The 23,746-nt window shown below is 35.7% G+C and overlaps 2 protein-coding genes across 2 annotated transcripts in view; both read left to right on the forward strand.

Annotated features, from left to right (window-relative positions):
* Positions 1 to 168: 168 nt before the first annotated feature.
* On the forward strand, positions 169 to 3,850 carry LOC106710432 (beta-1,3-glucan-binding protein). The gene is made up of 11 exons (XM_045680359.1): positions 169 to 331; positions 841 to 1,086; positions 1,398 to 1,426; positions 1,470 to 1,679; positions 1,757 to 1,908; positions 2,051 to 2,208; positions 2,498 to 2,622; positions 2,799 to 2,922; positions 3,051 to 3,196; positions 3,310 to 3,540; positions 3,676 to 3,850. Exons 1-10 carry the CDS (start codon positions 208 to 210, stop codon positions 3,508 to 3,510), a joined length of 1,515 nt encoding a protein of 504 aa, XP_045536315.1. The 5' UTR covers positions 169 to 207; the 3' UTR covers positions 3,511 to 3,540; positions 3,676 to 3,850.
* A 4,230-nt stretch (positions 3,851 to 8,080) lies between these two features.
* The window catches only part of LOC106710431 (GTP-binding protein REM 1), a 28,890-nt gene continuing 13,224 nt past the window's right edge, over positions 8,081 to 23,746 (forward strand). Inside the window, exon 1 of the mRNA XM_014502484.2 lies at positions 8,081 to 8,528. Within this exon, the coding sequence (XP_014357970.2) occupies positions 8,093 to 8,528 (436 nt within the window). The 5' untranslated portion in view covers positions 8,081 to 8,092. The remainder of the gene's footprint in view (positions 8,529 to 23,746) is intronic.

The following is a 23,746-nucleotide window of genomic DNA, read 5'->3' on the forward strand; positions in this document are numbered from 1 at the left end:
CTAAGTACTCAAAATTTGAAAGGTGCATTTTTCATGCACTCCTCTTAAAAGAAATTGATTGCATTATCCACTGAAATGTCCCCAATAGGATTCGATTCACAGATTCATTTGTTCGAGTTCATTCTTCAGAAGGTGCCTCACACGTCACTCGTACAATTTTATCACAATAAATATGGCCATCACAATTGTGACAGAAGCAGTATTACAATGGCTATCTCAGCACTAACACGTTTAGTTCTAGTGCTAATATTTGTCTCACTAATTCAAAGTTCACCAACAAGACTGACCATCGAAGCCTTTTATCCAAAGGGTTTACGTCTTTTAGTAGAAGGTTAGTTTCATCATCATCATCAAAATTGTACATGTAAGGAGTAAATGCCGCTTCAGCATTAAAAAGAAATGCCAATTTCTTTAATTGTAAAAGCAAAGCTTATTCCTTGTATTTTCTTTGCTTCTCTAAAAGTAAATGAAATTATTGAGCGCATTTAAAAAGTTCTGAGCTGTGGCTTATCTTGTATTATATACCAATATATTTTAAAGATGTTAAAAAAAAATCAGCGTTATCACACTCTAGAGTTCATTTTTATAAAAAAAAAAAACTTAAAACTGTATGACCCAGTTATCTCTACATATATTATCAATAGTAGTTATTCTCTAATTATTAATTTTTATAACCTCTTATGTGCAAAATTACTTAAATTAATCTGTACCTTCATAAGAAATAACTATTCTCACATTGCCTTTACTAATACAGAATTCGACACCCGACATCAAAACCCACCGTTACCATAAAAGAGAAATGAAGCACCCAGACACTATAAAAACATCTTCATTCTTTAGTTTTAGATGATTCTACGTTAATAAACTTCAAATTCAAAGCCAAAATAAAAAGAGCGAACAGTACTACTGATGACGGCGAAATTAATGCCAATGTAACAACACCAACTAATGGTAGATGGGTTTATATAGATCCTTGCTTAAAGTTGAATTTCGGTGACGTCATCAACTACGATTTTCACAGTCTGCACCAGCATTATAATAAATATAAAATGCACATGAAATTGAACATCAATCATACTATAGAAGGTAAGTTAACTGTGGAATTTAAGATTTTCCTAATCGAATCTATTCGAATATAAATAGTATTTATTCTCAAATATCTGTTTTTTTCGTACTTGATGTCACTTAATCAACCAAAGGTTAAGAAACTCTTGTCAAAACTGAGGAACAGAAAATAAACAAAGAGCAAAAAGCTAACATATTGAATTTTACTTAATTATTAGTTTGTCATTAAAAAGTTAGTGTATAACTCCGTCTGGATATTTCATATTGTTTTTACTATTTAACTATTATTTCGAATGGCGTCGTGTTACCGGCTAGTACAACCTCCTTGGCAGCCAACAACCTCTCCCGTGCTACCAAGGTGGTTCGAAATCCTTGATTTTGGTTACCCTTTTACACAAAAATAGTACGACAAGATTTGTTGTTCTCAATTGACGCATTATTTTTGTTTTGGTACTTCAGCTAAGGTATTACAGGACGATACGTGGGAATGTCTGCCCACTATCACACGACTGCGTGTCGGCACCGCGTGCGCTGACCGGATAATATTCGAGGACCACTTCAACAGTCTGAACGATGACTTGTGGCAGATCGAACAATACATACCAAGTGAACCTGTTAGTTACATGTAGTTTATGCTGCAACCAAGATTCTTATTTGATTTGATGATTTAATAATTGATTAATTTTTCCAGGAATACACTTTCGTGTCATATCAAAGACCGCCAAATGCGCGGACAGTGATGGCGACGGAGGGATATTTGCGGATTGAGCCGAAACTTCAGCACGAACTAGATAACTTCAGTAATGATACCTTGTGCACTGGATCACTCAATCTTTTTAACGGGTATTTAAATATTAATAAATTTTATAATGTGTTGCCGTTTGTACTTATATTATATTACTATGTACAACTGCTTGCATACTCTTCATTGCTTGGCACGCAGAGGAATAACAAATTGTGTCAACTAAATCTTTATTGCTGAGAGGTGCACGAGAACAGCAGAGTCGTGCAGTGCGACAGCGATGGGTGCTAGTATTCTGCCGCCGGTGGTAAGTGGCCGAATCACAAGCAAGACCTTTGCGTTCACGTACGGCGTTGTTGAAATCAGAGCGAAACTGCCGCAGGGAGACTGGCTTTACCCAGGTTATTTTATTTTACTTCCCTTAGCCCATAGTTTCCTTTTTATTTAGAAATGTGGATGTGACGGCGTATTGGAGTTAAAAAAGAAATCACTCTTGCTTCAGTATTGCCACTTATAATGCCACAATCGCATTTGCATCTGTTGCTTCAACAGCTTTTGTCAAAGTAACTATTGATGCAGTTTCTATTGCCACAGTTAGTGTGCCGTTAAATGCCACCGTCACATCTGACAATAAGTTCATTTTAGGAAATAGATGTTTATTTTATTATTCTACACTTATTGTATTTTCAGAAATTTTACTTGAGCCCTTACTAAAAAAGTATGGTACCCCTAACTACGCATCTGGAATAATAAAAATAGCATCAGCACTCGGCAACCGCGAGCTCTTTGACGGACCAAATGAACTTGGAAATAAGGTTAATTTTGAACATTAATAAAACTGAGCAATTGGTGTGTTGCGAGTCCACGAAAGATATTTTTCTTCTTTAGCGTCTACATTTTTCGCCGAACAGAAAAACTTCTAATCTGGCTTCTTATTTCTAAGATGAAATATTTAACAGATATAAAATGTTGATGTTCTAATCTATTCTAGGTTCTATACGGAGGTCCAATAATGAACTCGGCATGTCGTGATGTTCTGATGGGTCGTAAGGAGTTGTACAATGGATCACAATGGGGGGACGCCTTCCACGTATATGAAATGCGGTGGACACCAGGTAACATAAATTTGCAGTTTTGTATCAATCCTAAGGGGCGATCGAAAAATATTAATACTCTTTATTTCTGATAGATGTGAAGGAGTAAATTTAATTTCGGCAGTTAATATATAAAAAAGTACTTTCAGACTTGCTAAGCTTTAAAGTGGACGGTGAAGAGTGGCTGCGCGTGGAACCGACAGAGAGCGGGCTGAGGGGCCGCTTCAACCGTTTCTGTGACATCCCGCGGATATACCTCTCTCAGGGCACTAAGATGGCACCTTTTGATGACCATGTAAGTACTATTGTCACTTTCTAAATACTACTTTAACAAATAAGTCTAGCGCTTATTGGATTTAGAATTCTTTATATGAAAAAAAGTTAAAAAAATAAGTGATAACTTTGTAGTTCCAATTAACGCTGGGCGTGGCCGTTGGAGGGATAACAGAGTTCAAAGATGACGTCATCACAGGGGACGGATACTCGAAGCCCTGGAAGAATAGGAACAGGAAAGCTAGTTACAACTTCTGGAGGGACTTGCCCACCTGGCAACCGACGTGGCGTCATCCTGCTCTACAAGTGGATTACGTCAAAGTAACTGCTTTATAATAAAACAAATGACAATATAGTTTTATAAATAATAATAATAATATCTTTCTCAAAGGCCGGCAACGCATCTGCAATTCTCTTAGTGTTGCGGATGTCCATGGGCGTCGATGATCACTTTGGTGTTCGCGCCGCTCGTTTGCCCCCTTCTCTTATATAAAAAAAATATTTCTGTAATTGCAGTCTTGTCAGACCAGTCGTTGTCTTCTCATCACATTAGGTCAGTTGTATGCTAGAGCTGAGTTTAAGCGCTACTTTCCTAATGCACTGACAAGATGTAAACCAGGCATTAGACCCTTACAAAATAATTAAATATTTACCCTTCTATCAGTCGAGTAAAAGACGCACGTTCTTGTAAGTTATTTTTGTGATAATTTTTTGCTCAATATTGAATATTTATATAAAATAAGACTACGTCATGAATGACGTCACGCGGCACTTTATCGCTTCTGACGTTTATAACTCTTGCGTATATTGAATCTAAAATAAACTTGATATTTAGGTTTCAATCGAAAGTGTTCGCTTATTTTTTAATATTATTCCACATAAAAATTAAATAAAGAAATAAACAAAAATAAATGAATATTGATTTTTACCCGACTTGTGTTGATTGGCCGAAAATAATCGAACCAAGACTCTTTATACGTTTTTATATTTACTTATTTTTTGGCAATTATTTTAGATATATCAAATAAAAACAAATTCATAATGTGAAATAATAAAATGATTGTTATAATTGGATTGTTAGTGCAATAGAAGTGTGCAATTAAGTGAATATCAAAAATTCATCAATTCCAGTCAATTTTTGAACACGACTTATACAAGAGGGAAATATCTGTTGTGTGTTGACAGAATCATACAGAGGTCAATACAATCTATGTATTCCCATACATCTCCCAATATACAGGCGATATTACAAGTTACTTTGATTTATTCGCTCTATTATTTCATTTGATATCAAGGATTGCTTTCAACCACGCCATACCAACATTAAGCGATAAATTTAATTATAATAATTTACTTTAAAACATGCAAATCGTTTACAATAAATGTGGCGACTGTAATTTAAAAAGTGAAACGTCACCGTAAGATTGTGTAATTTGTCCTTTTGTAATATTAGGAAAATTAAAAAGTGCACTAAGACATTCTATTATATAATTAGACTAGAAAATGCGAACCATCTGTCTTATTCATATCTAGTCTTACCTGTAACTGCTAGACAGTCTCACCGTGTTGTAGGAATCTTGACTATCATGTGTTTCTATTAAGGCAAACAGTGTGATAACGATTCAATTCATCTGGATACGAGACGAAGGCCATTGGAAAATATTCGGTTTGAGTTTTCTATTCCCGGCCGTCGGCGAACGCATAATTTTTAAATTTGTTTACACGACTCCGCGCCGACCGCCTCGGCTTGTTTATACGACATTAATAATACATTTCGATAATTTCCCGAGTAATTTATCTTTATTTTATCACAAAATACACAATAGCCTCTGTAATAGTACCTATACTTGTAACGCTATTGATTTTCGAATCAATTTAAAAACGTTTTGATCGTTTATTTTGTAGAAATGTGAAAACAAAAACTTACACCTTTCGATCTGATTCATCGGAAAAAGGGGGGTTAAAATAATCACACAATATAATTAAGAAGGGCTTAAATCACGTAATCATTCGCCCTGAATATGGACCCCTGTCGGGTCCGAAACTAGTCGGTGTCGTCACCGGACGCTCACACGTGAGTTAAGCCGTTCTTAATTAATTTCTTATTATGTCTCGCGAAAGTTTAAACAATCACACAATTTATTTTATTTTTAATTAAAAGTGGACAACGAACAAGCGCCCACCTGAATTTGTCGAATGTAGACATCTACATTTGCAAATGCATTGCCTACCTTTTATCGATGGAGGAGGGTACGCACAGGAAGAGATTAATCCCTTTCCTACGCGTTACCTCCTCTGTCAAATCTCCATCCCTTTTCTATCCTTTCTTCACTAGAAAAGGGTAGAAAGGGAAAGAGGATTAAAATTAGACCTTCGGCACCATACACTAGGTATTTGATTTAGGTCAACAACCTCGTTGATCATCTGTGTCCTATCAGCTGTATTACATTATTGCCTATCCCTTTCGCTTTCCTCGGAAAAACAAGGATAGCAATAGTGTTCTATATATGTGTTATCTCGGTTTAAAAATACCTAGTAGTCAAATAAAAATCTTACCAAAAGCTACAAATGCAATACAAGTTAAAGAGCGGAGAGTACGACGACATATGTCAATAAGACGGATACGAAACTGTACCGGTATAGTCCCACAAGGCAATGGCAGTCGAACAATATGTGAACTAACAATATCATCTTGACAGCATATTTTGACCAATGAGGGAGCTGCACGGTTTAATGTTGCCATTTTCGTAATTTCGAAATTCCATAAAATTATCATGCACATTGTGACACGTAGGTTAATTTGCTTGAAATTGAAACTGATAAGTACGGGGAGTAACGGAAACAACGCTTGCTTAGTGCAGACTACTTTATTTACATAACAGTTACGTATAGGTCGGGCGCAGCCGTGCGTTCCATTTCAGGCATGGTGCTTGCGCATACATAACAGAAACATGGACGACTTTCAGAAGAAGTTAGGAAATTTTTGCTCGCTGGTAACTCTCAAAACCTGTAAGCCGTGTTAGGCTAAAGGACACCGATATCCAATGTCTTAATAAATTAAAATAAAAGTAGGGCGTGTTAATGTCAATAAACTGATATAAGATCCTTGTGGGACTATATCTTTTTGAGAGTACTTACGGTTTGTTTGTTAACTGGTTGTGGTAGGGAAAGTCGAGGGTAAAAGAGCAAGGGGATGATCGCCTATCCTGTGTTCTGACCAAGTCCAGACAATATTGGAGCTCAACATTCCGACCACCATGAGACAAGCCGCGGACAGAGCGGTGTGGAAGCAACTCGTCGACACATCAGTGAAGGCACTTCAAGATGAGCACTACCTTCAGTAATGAAGAAGAAAAAGACGGTTTGTTTTGTAATGTCCAATCTATTGATATAGTTTGAATGTCTGTAAGAGACATATAAACATAGTTCGATGACAAACATATAACACACTTTCATGTGAAAATTATAAATAAGATGAAAGGTTACTTCCGTTTCATGTAATTATATTGAGAACTGATTTATACATTTTTCACACTTTGTGCCAAGAAAATTCTGATTTACGAACACGATTAGATGAAAATAAATGTGGCAAGGTTTTTTTCAAAGATATAGTCACTAAAAAAATATATTTCAAGTTAAAATACATTACTCTATTCACGCTTTCGACATATTAGTACATTTTTTTCAACAATTCAACAGCAACAATATTTCGGTTTATTTAATTTAAATTTGTTTACTGTTTAAATTGTTTTAAGACTTTAAAAAATATGTCAAAAATACTGGAAATCTATATCTATATCTATATATATAAAAGAAAGTTGTGTTAGTTACACCATTTATAACTCAAGAACGGCTGAATCGATTTGACTGAAAATTGGTGTGCAGGTAGCTTAGAACCAGGAATAGGACATAGGATAATTTTTACCCCGTTTTCTATTTTTTTTTTATTCCGCGCGGACGGAGTCGCGGGTAAAAGCTAGTTTATATATATAAAAGAAAATCGTGTTAGTTACACTATTTATAACTCAAGATCGGTCGAACTGATTTGGCTGAAAATTGATGGGGAGGTAGCTTAGAACTAGGTGACGGACATAGGAACTTTTTTATCTTGTGTGCATTTTTTTTATTCCGCGCGGACGGAGTCGCGGGTAAAAGCTAGTTTTTAATATATTGTGTTTGTCTTTTTATATGATAATGTATAAAATTATCATATTTATTCGTTGTTAAAGTTATAATGATTGTTTGTATGGCTTCAGCGATACAACGCAGAGCTTTCCCTCGACTTAACTAATTCTCTCAAATGTTAGCTTTCCAAGTAAAGTTTAAGTCGGTCCGTGAAATTTGAATCCCGAGAAATACGAGTTAACCGACTTCATAAATCTCTACATAATCTTTACTTGTTTGTTTTAAATTAAAAGTTTAATTATTTATTACTTTATGGCTTTGCTTTCTTCTTAGAATTATGTATTCTTGTCTCTACTATTAGAAAAATCTTTTCACGATTTTATGAATAACTATTTTTTTGAAGTCATTTGAAAAATAATTTTCCGTATCTCTAGGATTCCTTTTGTCAATTGAAGTGACAAGTGACAAATTATACTGCTACGATCGACTTGACTTTGTTTAAGTTGAAAACTTTGCTAAAAATAAACAGCATTGCTCAAACGTAGTGATATTATACGCTAAAAGCTGGCCGGAGAGCATTCACAGTCACAGACTATTATTACCTTTAAATCCCGTCGGTTATTATCCATGCAGAGCAAAGCTTTGACAAAGCTCTCACACGAATTAGTCGCATTAAAAACTACTACGATCGCGCAAAGCCGATGCAACAAGTAAGCCCAGGGGCGCCGGCGGGGCACGACCGGGGAGAGGCGGGGCGCGCCTGAAAACTGAAGCGTTCAGTATCGTCGCGACCATGGCCACGGACGGACGCACGAAGCGCTCTCAATCGATATGCGCGCCCGCTTCCGCGAGCATGGAAGCGCTGGCCGCGCCGATGGAGACGACGCCCGCGCCGCGGCGCAGGCCGGCCGCGCGCTCACAGTCGGCGCGCATCACCGGCGGACGCAGCGTGCGCCACCGCCGCCAGCAACAGCAGCAGCAGCAGCTGGACCGTGAGACCCGCTCGCGCTACAGCTCCGAACCGCGGCTGGCGGACGCTGAAACCCCGCCGCAGGTGCGCCGTCAAGCGTCCGCACGCCGCCGCCCTCCGTCATCCCAGCACGCCGCGCACGCCCAGCCGCGCCGCTCCAACGCTTTCCTGGACGTGCCGCGCGCCGCGCACCCGCCCGAAGACGAGCCCGACGAGGATTCGTACCGGCTCCGCACGTTCAACACTACGCAGAAAGGAGGTCAGTGCTACGACGTTCATTCACCTCCGTAACGTTTAATTTTAAACACGTGACATGATCACCTTTTTTAATACGCGAAGAAAATTTTGGCAATTATCCGGGGCGGTCTGCGGCGGAGTGTTTTCCCTTGAGATGGGTCGCGGGGCGCCGCGGCCGGGCCGAGTGTATGCTACATACTACACAATGTGTACAGTACGAACGTTCACGATCTGTGTTGTCGTGAATCATGCACGAGTGTTTCGTTTACGAGGGCGACATAAATCAGAGCCGATACAAGCTTTCGCGTTTACTTTTGAGGTAAAAATAAATCTGGCCGACGGTGAAACTATAAACATCATAAAATCTGCCAGATATTTTGAGGTTTTAAATAAAATTATACAATTCACCTTTTTCATCCTGGCATAAATGATTTGCAGCCGATTCGATAGACAATTCAAAGATTTTGCAATCAGAGTCCTATTGATGTTCTACTCGTATACATTTTCCTTCTGATTGTTTTTCCGACTCTACAAAAGATCCATTAATTACAAGAACGAAATAATTTTTTATGGATTTCGGTCTTCGAATGTGTATGCCAAAATCGTTACCAAAATTGCTTGCATCAACTTTAAAATTAAAGTTTACAATACGTGAAAACTATAAATGTCAATCAAGTTCCCCACACACAAGGTTTAAGTAGAGAACATACAACTTTAGCGTAATATTTTTTTCAATATTACCTTAGAAGATTTTATTAATCCAAATACTGAAGTTTCAGATTTGCCTTCCAAATTAATATTAAAGTTAGATTAATAAACAAACTTCCAAAGTCCAAATCTTAATGGGTGTAAAATACACTTTAATAAAATTTTCCGTGTTGAAAATTTATTTGTCCCATAATTAAAATATCAGAGATTACCAACCTTTGGAATAATATTTATTTATTAATTACAAATTCAACATTACACCTTAGTTAAATTTATATTCTGTATGTGTGTTATCATTGATAAATATAAAAATACAAGCGATAGGCCCGACTTCGTTCGGGTGGAAATTCATTTATCCAAAAATTGCATAACAATACTAAATATAGTCGATATAAATTATGTATAACGAAGCAATTATAAAAGATTTTTTTAATCGATCGTAAAAACATACAGAAATTCAAATGTTTTCTCTTTACTAAAGTTTAGTTATAAATATGGAAGACAATAAGACGACTCGACAGACCGCCAGGTACCATCCGTACCATCTGGATGGCTGGCATTTCACAACAGTGCGGTTTTCGCGAAATTTTTTGCCGCGCACGGCCGCGTTGTGGAATGGTCTGTCCTCGGCGGTATTTCCAAACCAGTACGACTTAGGGTCCTTCAAGAAGCGAGCATATATCTTTCTTAAAGGCCGGCAACGCATCTGCAATTCTTCTCGTGTTGCGGATGTCCATGGGCGTCGATGATCACTTCGGTGTTCGCGCCGCTCGTGTGCTCCCTTCTCTTATAAAAAAATAATTAAATAGAAAACTGGGATTATAAATTTTTTACTTGATAAATTGTTAAAACCTACTGTAAAAGATTATGCTATTTAGTTCTATGAAGGTACAATAGTTTTTATTATTTTCTAGGAAACTAGAATATATCTAGACAGAATACTCGTCTTAGTAATTTACCATTACGTCATAATTAATTTCTTCAGCACATCGAAAGATACTCCTTGATGCTTGTTGCCGCCTCCTCTGCTAAATTTAATAGAAAATTAACTATTTATTTTCTAAGGGCTAGTCTTTTTGGTGGTTTTCATCAATATAGGGAAGCGACCGCTGCCCATGGATATCCGCAATTGCAGATGCGTTGCCTATCTTTAATCGACGGAGGAAAGGACGCGTAGCATTTTGAGACGATGACGATACGAAGGCGTCTGAAACAAATATTCGTGCTAGGCCCAATGATCCTAGCACATTTGCATTATCACGGTAAAGTTTACGTTAAGATTAAATCTTACATATAAAATTCTCGCGGCACAATGTTTGTAACCATACTTCTCCTAAACGGCTTGACCGATTTATATGTAATTTTATATACATATTCAGTAGGTCTTAGAATCGGCTACTATCTATTTTTCATACCGTTAAGATTTTTTTAACTCCCCGCAAACGAAGTCGCGGGCTACACCTAATAAGAGTATATAAAAAGATACTAATTAAATATTTATCTAAGAAATTGTTTCGCTATATTTGAAATAATTCATAAAATTCTAAATTCATTGTATTATTGTATAGATCACAATTTGCCTTGTAACAATTCTAGTCTAATTACATATTGTCAAAGTTCACAATCGTTCGGTAACACATGTGATTTTAAATAACATTTTATTAATTCCCCTGACGCTCGACGAGACATAATACAAATGGTTTATAATCTAAGAGGCGTACGAATACATTTGAAGAAAATGTTTTAATATTAAAATGTATTTTCGTGAAAGATGTGTTGCGAAATGATAAAAAGATGTTTGGCAAATGAGGTGAGGAAAAATTTAATAAGAGTGCCTTTTACTTCAAATGGTTGAGGGAAAAATGAAACATGTTTTCGTTACAATTATTACATTTGAATGGATATGTTTAATACAATAGAAGGTTCTGTTATAAAAATAATAGAAAAACCGAAAATGTCTCAATATTTAAAAAAAATAGTCATTCACACTCTACATAATATAATATAGCTGTTTAGCCCAAACTGTGCAATAATAGATACCTAACGATATACTTGAAAACATAACCCTCCTCTTAATCGAGTAAAAAAAATTATTTAAATTTGACTAACGTTCTATTGAAGATTTTGACAATTTTATTAAATGGAATTGGATAAATCAGTTAAATCCAGTAAATTAAATTTGTAAAAATCATTTGATTTATTCGTCCGTGATATCAAAGTGCAGCGTTGACAGTTAGAGTAATTTACAACATTCGCAGATAGCAGGAAAAGTTTCAAAAAGTTAATTTTGTAATAAGACCTGATTTCCAATTTCATACGTTGCGCATAATATTAAGGCCGCTACACACCTTCACGTTTAACTGACGAATTGTACAATTAAAACTGAAAGTGTGTAACGGGCTTTAATCTAACGAATAAAATTAATAATTAAACTTTGACGATAAAAATATAATTTCTTTCACGTATTTTTTTTTGTATGTTATAGTCATTTGTTTGCAAGCTGTAAGGATATAACACTGACAGCTAAGGCCGAACAAATAGAACCTTTCAACCTCAACCCTGTTTCAACCCTTGTTATTATTTTCTGATATATCGTAATATGACGGGTCACTATGCATTAATATGAGTTTTTATTAAAACATATTCTTAATTGGAAGTTAAACGAATACAATAATTTATTAATTTTGAAAAAAAAAAATTAAATATCAGTTAAAAATGACAGTTCAGTACACCTGGCAAGTTTAGGATTAAATTGTAGCAGGATTGAATGTATTAAATACTTTATTAAAAGGTTTTTTCACTAGTATTAACTTATATAATTTATTCATATTTACTCAAATATGGTTCTTAAAGTAACGCTTTGAATACAGAGTGAGCTTTTCGTAGCAAAGCTCAAGTGAAGCTTTGCAAGTTTCAACTATGTTGGAGCTCAGTTTCGTAAGCATTAAGTGAACCTTCTTGAGTTCGCACAAAGACTGACTTGTTAACATTCATGTTTAAAGGATGTACTTAATTTGTTTAAATAATTAAAATATTTACACAAATATAAATAACATGGACTTTTTAACGAATAAAAATAAATTTTTTTAATGTTAGAAAGAAGCAATTATTTTATGTTCTAGAACCCCTTCCCTACTTCCCTACCCTCTTCTTTCAAACCATTTAAATAGCAATTTCTTCTATACGGATGTTTCGGTAGAAACACAGTCACATCTCAATCTCATATCTAACCTATTTATTTATTACTACTACTACTCAGGGATTAAGTACTTGACTTGTAATCTACAGGTCCTGGATCCCGACACGTAACAATGAGTTTTTCGATTTTCGATTCACATCGTGATGCAACCTGCACATATGTTAGCTGAGAAGAAAATCTAAAATGTATGTGAAGTCAACCAACCCGCACTAGGCCAGCGAGGTTGACTATGGCCTAGTCACCCCTAACTTAGGGTAGACCCCTCAGGGGGGACGTATAATGTGCTAATGATGATGACTATTGTAATAAGAACTGTTTTATCCTATATTCGAATAGACCGTTTGTTAAGTCTGCAAACATAAATAAATGAGAAAGCTCCCGGCCTTCAAGCAGAAACCCTATGAGGTAAATTAAATCAATTCATTTGCACCATATACGAACATAGTAAATGAAATTTGGGGAAATTACAAGATACAAACAATTCAATTATCTTAATTTGAAAAAAAAGAGACGAATGGAGAACCACCTCATTTATGGAAATCCTCATAGCAATTTCATTTTATATCAGGAAAAATCTATATCTATATATATAAAAGAAAGTCGTGTTAGTTACACTATTTATAACTCAAGAACGGCTGAATCGATTTGACTGAAAATTGGTGGGCAGGTAGCTTAGAACCAGGAAACGGACATAGGATAATTTTTACCCCGTTTTCTTTTTTTTTTATTCCGCGCGGACGGAGTCGCGGGTAAAAGCTAGTAATATATAAAAGAAAGTCGTGTTAGTTACACTATTTATAACTAAAAAACGGCTGAATCGATTTGACTGAAAATTGGTGGGCAGGTAGCTTAAAACCAGGAAACGGACATAGGATAATTTTTACCCCGTTTTCTATTTTTTTGTTCCGCGCGGACGGAGTCGCGGGTAAAAGCTAGTACTATATACTTCTTATATATGTTTCATATGGACAGTACGAAATTTTATATATTCATCGTACATATAACAAATAATTTAGTTCCATGGGGACAATTTATGTAAACCTAGAATCCGTGAGGGGATTTCTAAATGAAATCCCTGGACAAGGTGAGTGGCTCGGCACTAATTGTATATTTACAGCTTAGTTTATGAAATAAATTTTATCTTTATTGAAAACAATACTGGTCGATTTTTAATGTTTCCACTCTACTTTATTTAGTTTATATTTTTACTAAATAAAAATGTTGTTAATTTATATTACTTATTATCCTTAGAATGGAGGCCACGGAACAGGATTTGGAATACATGTGCTGGAATTGAAAACTAGAAAAACAGATTTTAGGAAAGGATGATTATTAACTTCGTTAGAGTACAGATTTTTGGATGTTGTTAAAACATATTTATTTATTTTATTTAAATGTAAAAAAAACTTTATTTAAACAAAAAGCGATCGTCGGTCAGCCATTATCGTATGATTTGCAACCATTAACAACTTTATAAAGCAAAGCTCGCCTCGTAAAATTGTATAATGTATTATTTACCTATTCAAAGCTTTGCATGACTTATAAAATTAACAAAATAAAATATAAAGTACTGAATTTATATTCCGCAGTATTTAAAATATTTTACAATTAAAATAAACATCGGTTTCCATTGAAGAAATACCATAAAACAACATATTGAATTTTCACTCATTATCTTTTAAAACAGATATAAAAAATAAAACCAACTTTGACATTGACTTCATCATCAGCTCACTATACGTCCCCACCGAGGGGCTCGGAGCCTACCCCAAGTTAGGGGTGACTAGGCCATAGTTAATCATGTGGTTGACTTCACACATATCTTGTGAATTTCTTCTCAGATGTGTGCAGCATCACTATGTTTTCCTTCACCGTAAAAACATCGTATAAATGTACATATGTAAATCGAAAATCGAAATACATAATAGTACATGGCGGGATTCGAACCCAGGACCTGCAGATTGCAAGTCAAGTGCTTAACCCCTGAGCCACCGACGCCCAAACACCGACGAACATTGACTTAATTTGTTTAAATTTTAAGACATATATCTAAAACAAAGAAATGTTAGTCTATATTAAAATAACGTAAAAACAGACATTGTGAAAGTAAAGTTATCTAAACCCGAGAAACGGCTAATCCACTTCGAAGCTGCGATGCGGAATAAAGCTTAATAAAACTATTCGGACATGTTTCTTGACCTGGATATATTGTATCCGACATACTTCTTTATTTACTACACAAAAAGTATTTATAACTTTTCTGTTATTTATCAATTTATAACGTAAATATATATAAAATTATACTAAAGTTATAAATATATTAGTTATTTAAGATATGTTCGAAAATCTAAAGCCCTTCGTACACAGTAAAGTATAGGCGGTGTAAATTTTGGAATCTTGCCGATTTCACCGAGGGGTGAGGAGCCTACCCTAAATTAGGGGTGACTAGGCCATAGTCAATCATGTGGTTGACTTCACACATATCATTGAATTTCTTCTCAGATATGTGCAGCATCACGATATTGTCCTTTACCTCAAGAACGTCGGATAAATGTACATATGTAAATAGAAAATCGAAAAACACATTGGTACATAGCGGGATTCGAACCCAGGACGTGCAGATTGCAAGTCAAGTGCTTAACCCCTTAGCCACCGAGGCTTATGATATAACTTACTGATATATTAAAAAAGAACACTTTTCATTATACATTCCAAATTCTACTTCTGTTGATGTTGATAATATAGTGATGCATGATTTATAAAATGACGTGATATCAATATGCGTGCGCTTGGGACACCGCCAAATTACAAATACTGTTGGACATGCAGGGAGGCGTTACAACTAAATACGAATGTTTATTTATAGCAAACGATACCTGTATTTCACTAACAAACATAACTTAATTAAATATATTTTGACATTATTTTCACTCTACCATGAACACGTTTACAAACAAAATATTTATAATCTGTTAAAAAGTTGCTATATGCTATAGCTATGAGGCAAAAGGAAACAAATTATTTTGTATATGATTTAGGTCCACCGGTGAACAGTGGGCAACAGTAAAGAATAATAATAGAAGCAACATATTAGCTTTCGCCCGCGACTCCGTCCGCGCGGAATTAAAAAAAAACGTAAAAAGTAGCCAATGTGTTCTTCAAGACTATTTTCTATTGTACATATGTGTATCATCAAGTTGTGCCGTTCCGGAGATACCTTCAAACAAACATCCATCCATCTAAACATTCGCATTTATAGCATTAGTAAGATAAATGTTGTTACCATCATTCAACTGTTTTTTTTATTTAATTATTATTTACTAGCTTTTACCCGCGACTCCGTCCGCGAGGAATAAAAAAAATGCACACAAGATAAAAAAAGTTCCTATGTCCGTCTCCTAGTTCTTAAGCTACCTCCCCATCAATTTTCAGCTAAATCAGTTCGACCGATCTTGAGTTATAAATAGTGTAACTAATACGACTTTCTTTTATATATATAGATTAATTGCTCAATTGTCGAAATAAGAAAGTAATTATTTAAGTTTTACTTATTACAATATAGTTTGAATGTTCAAATTTATTTTAAAATTTGTTCTGGAGATAAAAAATGCGATTTTTTATAATATTATTAAGATTAATGTATCCTTTGTAATATCTAAATATAATGATTGTATAATTTAAACTTCTTTTAAGCTAATATTGTCAATTGGACAAAATATAATAACATTTTGAGTTGAGAAATTGACTTCTTTAATCGTCACTCGTACTACTTTGAAAAACTTCGTCACAACATATGAATTCGCAATAAGTCAGGTTGGCAAAAAGATTTTGGCAAACGTATCAATTCATGAATGATTGCTGGGAAATGATTGGCAAAGAATTAATTTACTTCCTGTCATCTTACTAATATTATAAATGCGGAAATTTGTATGGATTGTTGGATGTTTTTTATGACGTACTAGCTTTTACCCCCCACTCTGTCCGCGCGGAATAAAAAATAGGAAACGGGGTAAAAATTATCCTATGTCCGTTTCCTGGTTCTAAGCTATCTGCCCACCAATTTTCAGTCAAATCGATTCAGCCGTTCTTGAGTTATAAATGGTGTAACTAACACGACTTTCTTTTATATATATAGATAGATAGATGTAGAAAACGGTACAATGGATATAGATAAAATTCGGGAGAGATGTAGAACATAGTCCGGAAGAACTCACAGGCTATTTACTAATTTTTCTTTTTGATTCCGCGCAGATGTTGTCTGCGAAAAAAGCTAGTATTACATATTTGAGACATTTTCTTAGATAAAACTCAATGATAAAGTTAAGATTAATAATGTTATTTTATTATTCATTTATTCTCTTATTATTTATATAATACATTTTATAAAAAAAAAAATTAACAAAATATATTATATAAAAAATAGTATACCACCGGCTGCGGAATCCCATTACTCAAACAACCAGTGGTGAGGGCTACAGAGACAGGAACCTCCTAACTATGCGCGCGGTTTCTAAAATAACTGCCTTTTGTATCAGGCCCTTAATCCAACTGTTTAGCGAGAGCTTCTTAAGATGTTGGTCGAAGCTCTTCGCTATCAGTCCATTCACCGATACGACTATCGGAATAATGGTAGTCGATTTCATACGCCACATGGCGGTAATCTCGTGAGCCAAGTCTAAGTATTTCAGTAATTTTTCTTTTTCAGCTTTCACGAGATTCTCGTCATGTGGAATAGTGACATCGACTAACATTACACAACCCTCAGACCGGTCTATTATTACTATATCGGGTCTATTGGCAGTAATAGTCCTATCTGTAATAATAGATCGATCCCAGTAGAGCGTGATATAGCTATTTTCCAGAACAGGTGAAGGTTGGTATTGGTAATAAGGTACCTCAGTATCCACAAGAGCATATTTAAGGGCAAGTTGCTGATGGATAATCTTGGCCACTTGGTTGTGTCTATGCAAGTATGCACCGTCCGCAAGTCGAGAACAACCGGAAACGATATGTCTAATAGACTCACCGGGACGACGACATGCCCGACAAATGTCAATCGTACCATCCTTTAGAATATGTTTTCGGTAGTTGTTCGTTACGATGACTTCGTCCATGATTGCAAAGACAAAACCTTCAGTTTCCCCAAAGAGGTTGCTGAAGCGCAGCCAAGCCACAGAGGATAATTGGTCCACATCAGGCCCTGTTAAGGCGCGATGGAACCTACCGTGTAACTCCTTGCTCTTCCATACACTAATGCGGTCCGAGACACTTAGTACCGGTAACCTTCGCCAATTCGTGGTAGCCAAGGAAAGCGGCGTGACTCCTTTGTCCATTGCTACAACATCTTGATACATTCCCACGTTCACCTTAAGGAAATATTCCCTAAGATTGTGCACCTCGCGGTTATGCAGGGTCTTGGCATTTAAATAGCCACGACCCCCATGTTTCCGCGGGATGTATAACCTCATTACAGACGAACGTGGATGATGCATCCGGTATGCTGTAAGCAATCGACGAACTTTTCTATCCAAGGCATCCAGTTCTGTCTGCGACCATCTCAGTATGCCAAAAGAGTAGGCTAAGACTGGCATGACCCAGCTGTTAAAAGCACGGCACTTGTTCCCACCCGATAAAAGACTTTTTAGAACTTTTTTCAGGCGGCAAAAGAACCGTTCTTTCACCAGTTGTTTCATACCTTTGTCATTAATACCTAATGCTTCCGACATACCGAGATATTTGTAGCTTTCATTCTCCGAGAGGGAAACGAGAGACACATCCTGAGTAAGCTGTAGATTCTCAGAAGCTACAACCTTCCCCTTTTGTACATTTATGACCGCACATTTGTCCACTCCAAACGTCATACCAATGGCTCTGCTAAAATCGTCGGTAATTTTAAGCAAAGTCATTAAGTCAGACTTCTTCGATGCGTACAACTTGAGGTCATCCATGTACAAAAGGTGTGATATGATCTCGCCCCTCTACGTAGACGGTAACCTAGCTCTGAACTCTTTAGCAGTGTGCTTAAAGGGTTCAGAGCCAAGCAAAAGATTAATAATATTATTATTTGTTTTGATTTTTGATTATTTAATTAATTTTGAAGATCTAAATTTAAGAAGAATTTCTTAGTAATTCATTCGTAAAATCTCCACATTTTCAATATAATTAATGATAAAAATACACAATTTAAAACGTTAAATCAATGGTGTATAAATGTCTAGAGCGGTTATAAAGTTGACGTGGATCGATCTACGGATAAATTGATGACGTTTTACGTCAATTAAAATGTCGGTTGCAAACAAGTTTTATTGGTTTCGTACAAGCGTATAACTTTAAAAGCTGCTTTAAATACTTTTATTTTTCAACATTGCATTGAATTTTGAAAATTTAATTTTATTTTAGTTACTACATAATTTAATTTAGTATCTGTGGTTTCATATAGGCTTTGTCTATTAGTAACATATGTTAAAACTCGAAATATACTAGTCTTCTAGTTATTTAAAAAAAATGGGACCCATCTACAAGTACTACCTTTCGATTAATTTTTTTTAAATCTAAATTGAAGCACCAGGGGCGAAGCTTCACGGTAATACACATAAAAATACATTCGAATTAATAACCTCCTTCTTTTGGAAGTCGGCTAAAAATGACCGTTCATGACCTGTCTACTTTATGAAAAAAAGACATGCTAAAGCGCCAACGGACATAACATAATATTGTGTTCACCAACATAACGAAATTATGTTATGTTCATTTATGTTACGGTAAGTAACATGTGTAGTTTTTTTGTGACTCAGTAGTCACTGTTTGCCTCGAAGAGGCATTTACAGCTTCAGCTTGAAGAGCTTCAGCTTCAGCCGGACTTGAAGTGGCTGGGGGCAAATGGCGCTTAGTCTAAACCTCGCTTAAGAGAAACTAGGCTCAAGGGCTCCCTCAGGAGCCTTGACTAGGGCTTTTACTTCGTAATTATTACCGGATTGAGAAGCCGCCGAGGTCTTACGTCGCTTCGGCGATTCCATGGAGTAAAATGTGTAGCCTTAGCATTGAATTGATAACATTGTCGTTTTATCTTCACTTAAGCGTGACAGTCGTATGATAAACGCTTGGACGTCTGTCAGGCCTTCGTCGTAAGGGTGCAACATTTTATAAAGGAAAGGTTTACTGTTTGTCTCTTTGAAAATTCAGATAACATTATAACTTTGTACGGTGTTTTAACAATGGAAACCGATAGTTACATTTTCTATAACTATAACGTTAACGTTAACGTCGTCAGAGTTAACTTTGTTCTTTCTTTTTCAAAGATCAGCAAGGCATTTCCTTTAGTGTTGTGGATATCTATACTGACCTGTAATCTGACGTCGATGTTCCTGACACTCGTTTGCCTACTCTTATAAAAAAAAAGTTGAATTTTAAATTATCATTCCAACGAAAAAAAAATAATAATTAAAACTAAAATCACTGGAACAAATAGACAAAACTATAAATACAAACACATTTTCATTTCTTAATTGATAGATTGATACATAATTCCAAAATGTACAAATTGCTTTCAAATCGAACCTTACAAACTTCCAATCGAATCGTTCTAATTAAGTCAACTGAAGTCAAATTTAATTAAACGTAATTGCTCAACGTCCAACCGCAACGTCGGGCAATTAATTATCCAGCGAGAAGGTTCTGATATATTGGATACTGTTAGACATGAGATAAACGATGAATGTGTTGAAACAGTGATTAGAAAGCAAGTCTTTGAATAGAACGCTCGGAATGTAATTAAAATATCCTTTAATTATTACGCACATAATACATTGAACTACTAAAGTCAAGCTAATTCGAAAATCATATGTCGCTTCGCAACCGTGTACTGAGTCTGTGTGAATAGTTTGGCGGAATAACGTCAAACTTCGTGCTTAGTAATGCCTTTAGTTTTAACTAATCAGTTCTGTTAGTGAAGAGGGATAGGAATAAAGAACTTGATTTTATGTTTAGACATTTACTATATGTTACCATTCGTAATAATTATTTCTTATATATTTATCCCACGCCTGTGGTTTCAGGGTACCATTTTTTCATCCAGGTTGACATAACTTCTGTCACTTCAAACGTCACTCCAGCCTTAATCATTTTATCTTACGAGCAACACTAAATATAAAGTTTAATTTGTTCCTACAATTTACAAATCAGCTTAGTTGTTGAAAGCAATTCTCGTTGTATTCAATAAGGTTTACTTTATCGTCGTCTGATGCTTGTGTAATTTGCGCCATTGAACCATTATTGATAGGGCAGGCTTACCGCGCCTTCCGAGCGCAGACTTAAATGTCAGCTATGGTAAGACCTTTTTAATTTTACGGAGCAACGAGCTTTATTATTAAGTTTAATATTTCAACTTGATTTTATGTTAGAGTAGCTCCGACGTCAATGACGTCATACAGTCATTTCATTGGATACTAAAGAGTTTTATTTAATTTTTAGGCCACCAACCTTCCCTAACCTCCTCTGAAAATTCTATCAACAAGTCATCGTGAATTCTTACTTAATTATAATAAAATGCTTCCAAGAATTTTGAACTAATGCAAATAATTCATGAAATAATTATCTATTCCTATAACTAAAAAAAATATATAGAAGTTATAGTATAACTTTGTTGTTAGTCGCTTTTGTGACAATATTACGCATAGATTAAAAACTTCATCGGAAACGTCACCGGAGATAGAATCCAGATTGCTTGCGTACAAAGGAATCTCAGAGGAATATTCCGTTCGTAAAACACTATTGTTATATTCAGATACAGCCTTCATTTTATGATAAACACTCACGTTTGTCACACAAAGAGGTAGGCAGATTGTAGTATATCTACACTAGAAGTCTTCTGAGACATCCCCGCGGACTAAAAAAAAAACTAGTATCCTTTGTCTTCTTCCGTATATACTCTACATCTATACAAAATTTTATCGATATTCATTGAGCTGTTTTGGAGATTTAACACCTTAGCTGCGGCAAGTAAAATCTTAAACCTTCGTCTGGTGCGGCGGCGGGCCAAAGTGTGCCCCCAATGATTTTTCCGCCAGTGCGTGGCAGGCCTTTCTCGACCCACCAGCATAAGGTTAGATTAAATCGCTATAACTTTGCGAAAACATAATATAGGTGTGTACTTTTTGGACTGTTAGAAAAACCTTGAACCCACCTTCTTTAGAGTTGATTCGCCCCGGGATCTGCCAAACAGGAAAAGAGAATTGAACCAGGGAAAGTGGCGGGTCGATATCGACCAGCACCGCACTAGAAAGTATTTTTAGTAGTGATGGAAAGACAAAAATAAGGAGATATCGAAAATAAAATAGAATTGTAGAAAAGAAATGAGAAATAGTTTATTTAATTATTTATTTATGCTTGTCTTTAAAACATTTCGCACAAAGATTTTGTGTGCACATCCTATTTTTTTTTTCTTGAAGGAAAATATCTATTTTTTTCTTGAAGGAAAATACATATCTATTTTTTTTCTTGAAGGAAAATATTTCCTCACTGCTGTCACTATCACTTTTATCTGCCTCGCGAATTAGTTTATTTTAAAAAATTTGTATTTTTCTTTTGTTTCCTGCCATCGTGCGTCGTTAATTTTACGAAAAGAAAAAACGCGACGTACAGTTCAGTGAGATGGCTCAACACTAACTAGCGAAGCGGGGCGCTCCGTGCGGTATCGGGTCGCCAACCGCCTGTTGGGACGGCGGGCCGCGATAGACCCCTGCCGCACCGAGTTGATATTTTTCACCGTCAGTGCGTGGTAGGCCGATAAAGGCCTGCCGTGATTTTTTATGAGATAATCGTTCCGCACCAGTGAGAAGGACATAGTTTTCTTCGTCCGCACCAGCTGAAATTCCGCGGCAGGTCGATATAGGCCTGATCCGCAGTGAACGTGTTAAAGAAACATCAGAACATCATAACAGGATCCGGGTACGCACAAAAACATTTCCACTTTATATTCGTCCTCCTCTGTAAAGTCCCCCTTCCCAACCATTTCTTTCTTTCTAGGGAAAGTGGACTAAAATTTGAACAGCACGCACACTTAAGAAACGCGGAATTACCTCCACTTCACGCTTATCTTCTGTGTGGTCATGGTATTTCACCGGGCGATCCGACCAATTCTTGTAACATATGTTGTTATTACTGACGTCTACCACTCTGATTTTACGCATCCATCGAAGCAAAGTTGTGAGAAGCGATGTTAAATAATTTCATTTTAATGAGCCGTGAACGATATTGATGTTGCATAACTGTTACTAATATAATTTCATAGACACGCTCTTAGCAGCGCGTAATGAATGCATGAATTTTAACACCTATTACAAACATGAACGTTACATATATTAATCTCTACTAATAAAATAAAATGTAAAAGATAAAGTCAAATACCATTGAATGTATTTTGGAAATTCTGTACCATTATAAAGCTGTATATTTAATGGTCGATGTCTTATACTGAACTAGCAGTTGGTTCTAGCAGTTGGCCGTGACTTCGTCTGCGCGGAATAAAAAATAATCAGCTAAATGTTATATCACCAGGTGCACTGTCCCCTTCCCAACAGTGAATCTTTCAAATAAGTTCAGTAGTTACGGAGCCAAATACAAATAAACGATAAAATCTTTTCTCTTTTTTAATATCAACTGGCTTTTAACCGCGACTCCGTTCGCTCGGAATAAAAAGAAATGCACACAAGATAAAAAAGTTCCTATGTCCATCTCCTAGTTCTAAGCTCATCAATTTTCAGCTAAATCAGTTCGACCTATCTTGAATTATAGTGTAACTAACACGACTTTATTTTATATATGTATATATATATATATATATATATATATATATATATATATATATATATAGATAGATAGATATAGACAAAGGAAGATATAAGGTTGCTAGTATTCGTTAATGTAAACATAAAAGATTAAATATAGAAAGTTATAATACTTCAATTTTCATTCAAACTGCAACATTAACACATCTGATGAAAACAATTGAAAGACAAAAAATGTTTCACAAGAAAATTCGGGTCACGTTTTCGCACTAATCAAGTAACCGGTGAGTCCATTTTCTAAATACGTCTAATAAAATGCTTGTATATTCGTACCTTTGTAATAAAATACCATTGTTCTAAGTCTGAGAAGTTTGACATTTACGACGTCTTTATCTAATTGTCTGTTGTAGAAGCGTGTCAAATCTTCGTATCGATAACGCTGATTCTTCAGATTTTTATGTTCAACATAATATTTATATTACACTAGCTGTCGCCCGCGACTCCGTCCGCGCGCAGTTAAAAAATATGAAAAATAGATGTTGTCCGATT

The sequence above is a fragment of the Papilio machaon genome, chromosome 12 (genome assembly GCF_912999745.1).
Source record: "Papilio machaon chromosome 12, ilPapMach1.1, whole genome shotgun sequence".
Lineage (NCBI taxonomy): Eukaryota > Metazoa > Arthropoda > Insecta > Lepidoptera > Papilionidae > Papilio > Papilio machaon.

Bases quoted from the DNA above. Each gene is read 5' to 3' on its own strand.
- LOC106710432 (XM_045680359.1), top strand. From the start codon at position 208: ATGGCTATCTCAGCACTAACACGTTTAGTTCTAGTGCTAATATTTGTC. The intron at 1,680-1,756 runs GTTAGTTACATG...TAATTTTTCCAG, and splicing joins AATACATACCAAGTGAACCT to GAATACACTTTCGTGTCATA. The intron at 2,923-3,050 runs GTAACATAAATT...AAGTACTTTCAG, and splicing joins TGAAATGCGGTGGACACCAG to ACTTGCTAAGCTTTAAAGTG.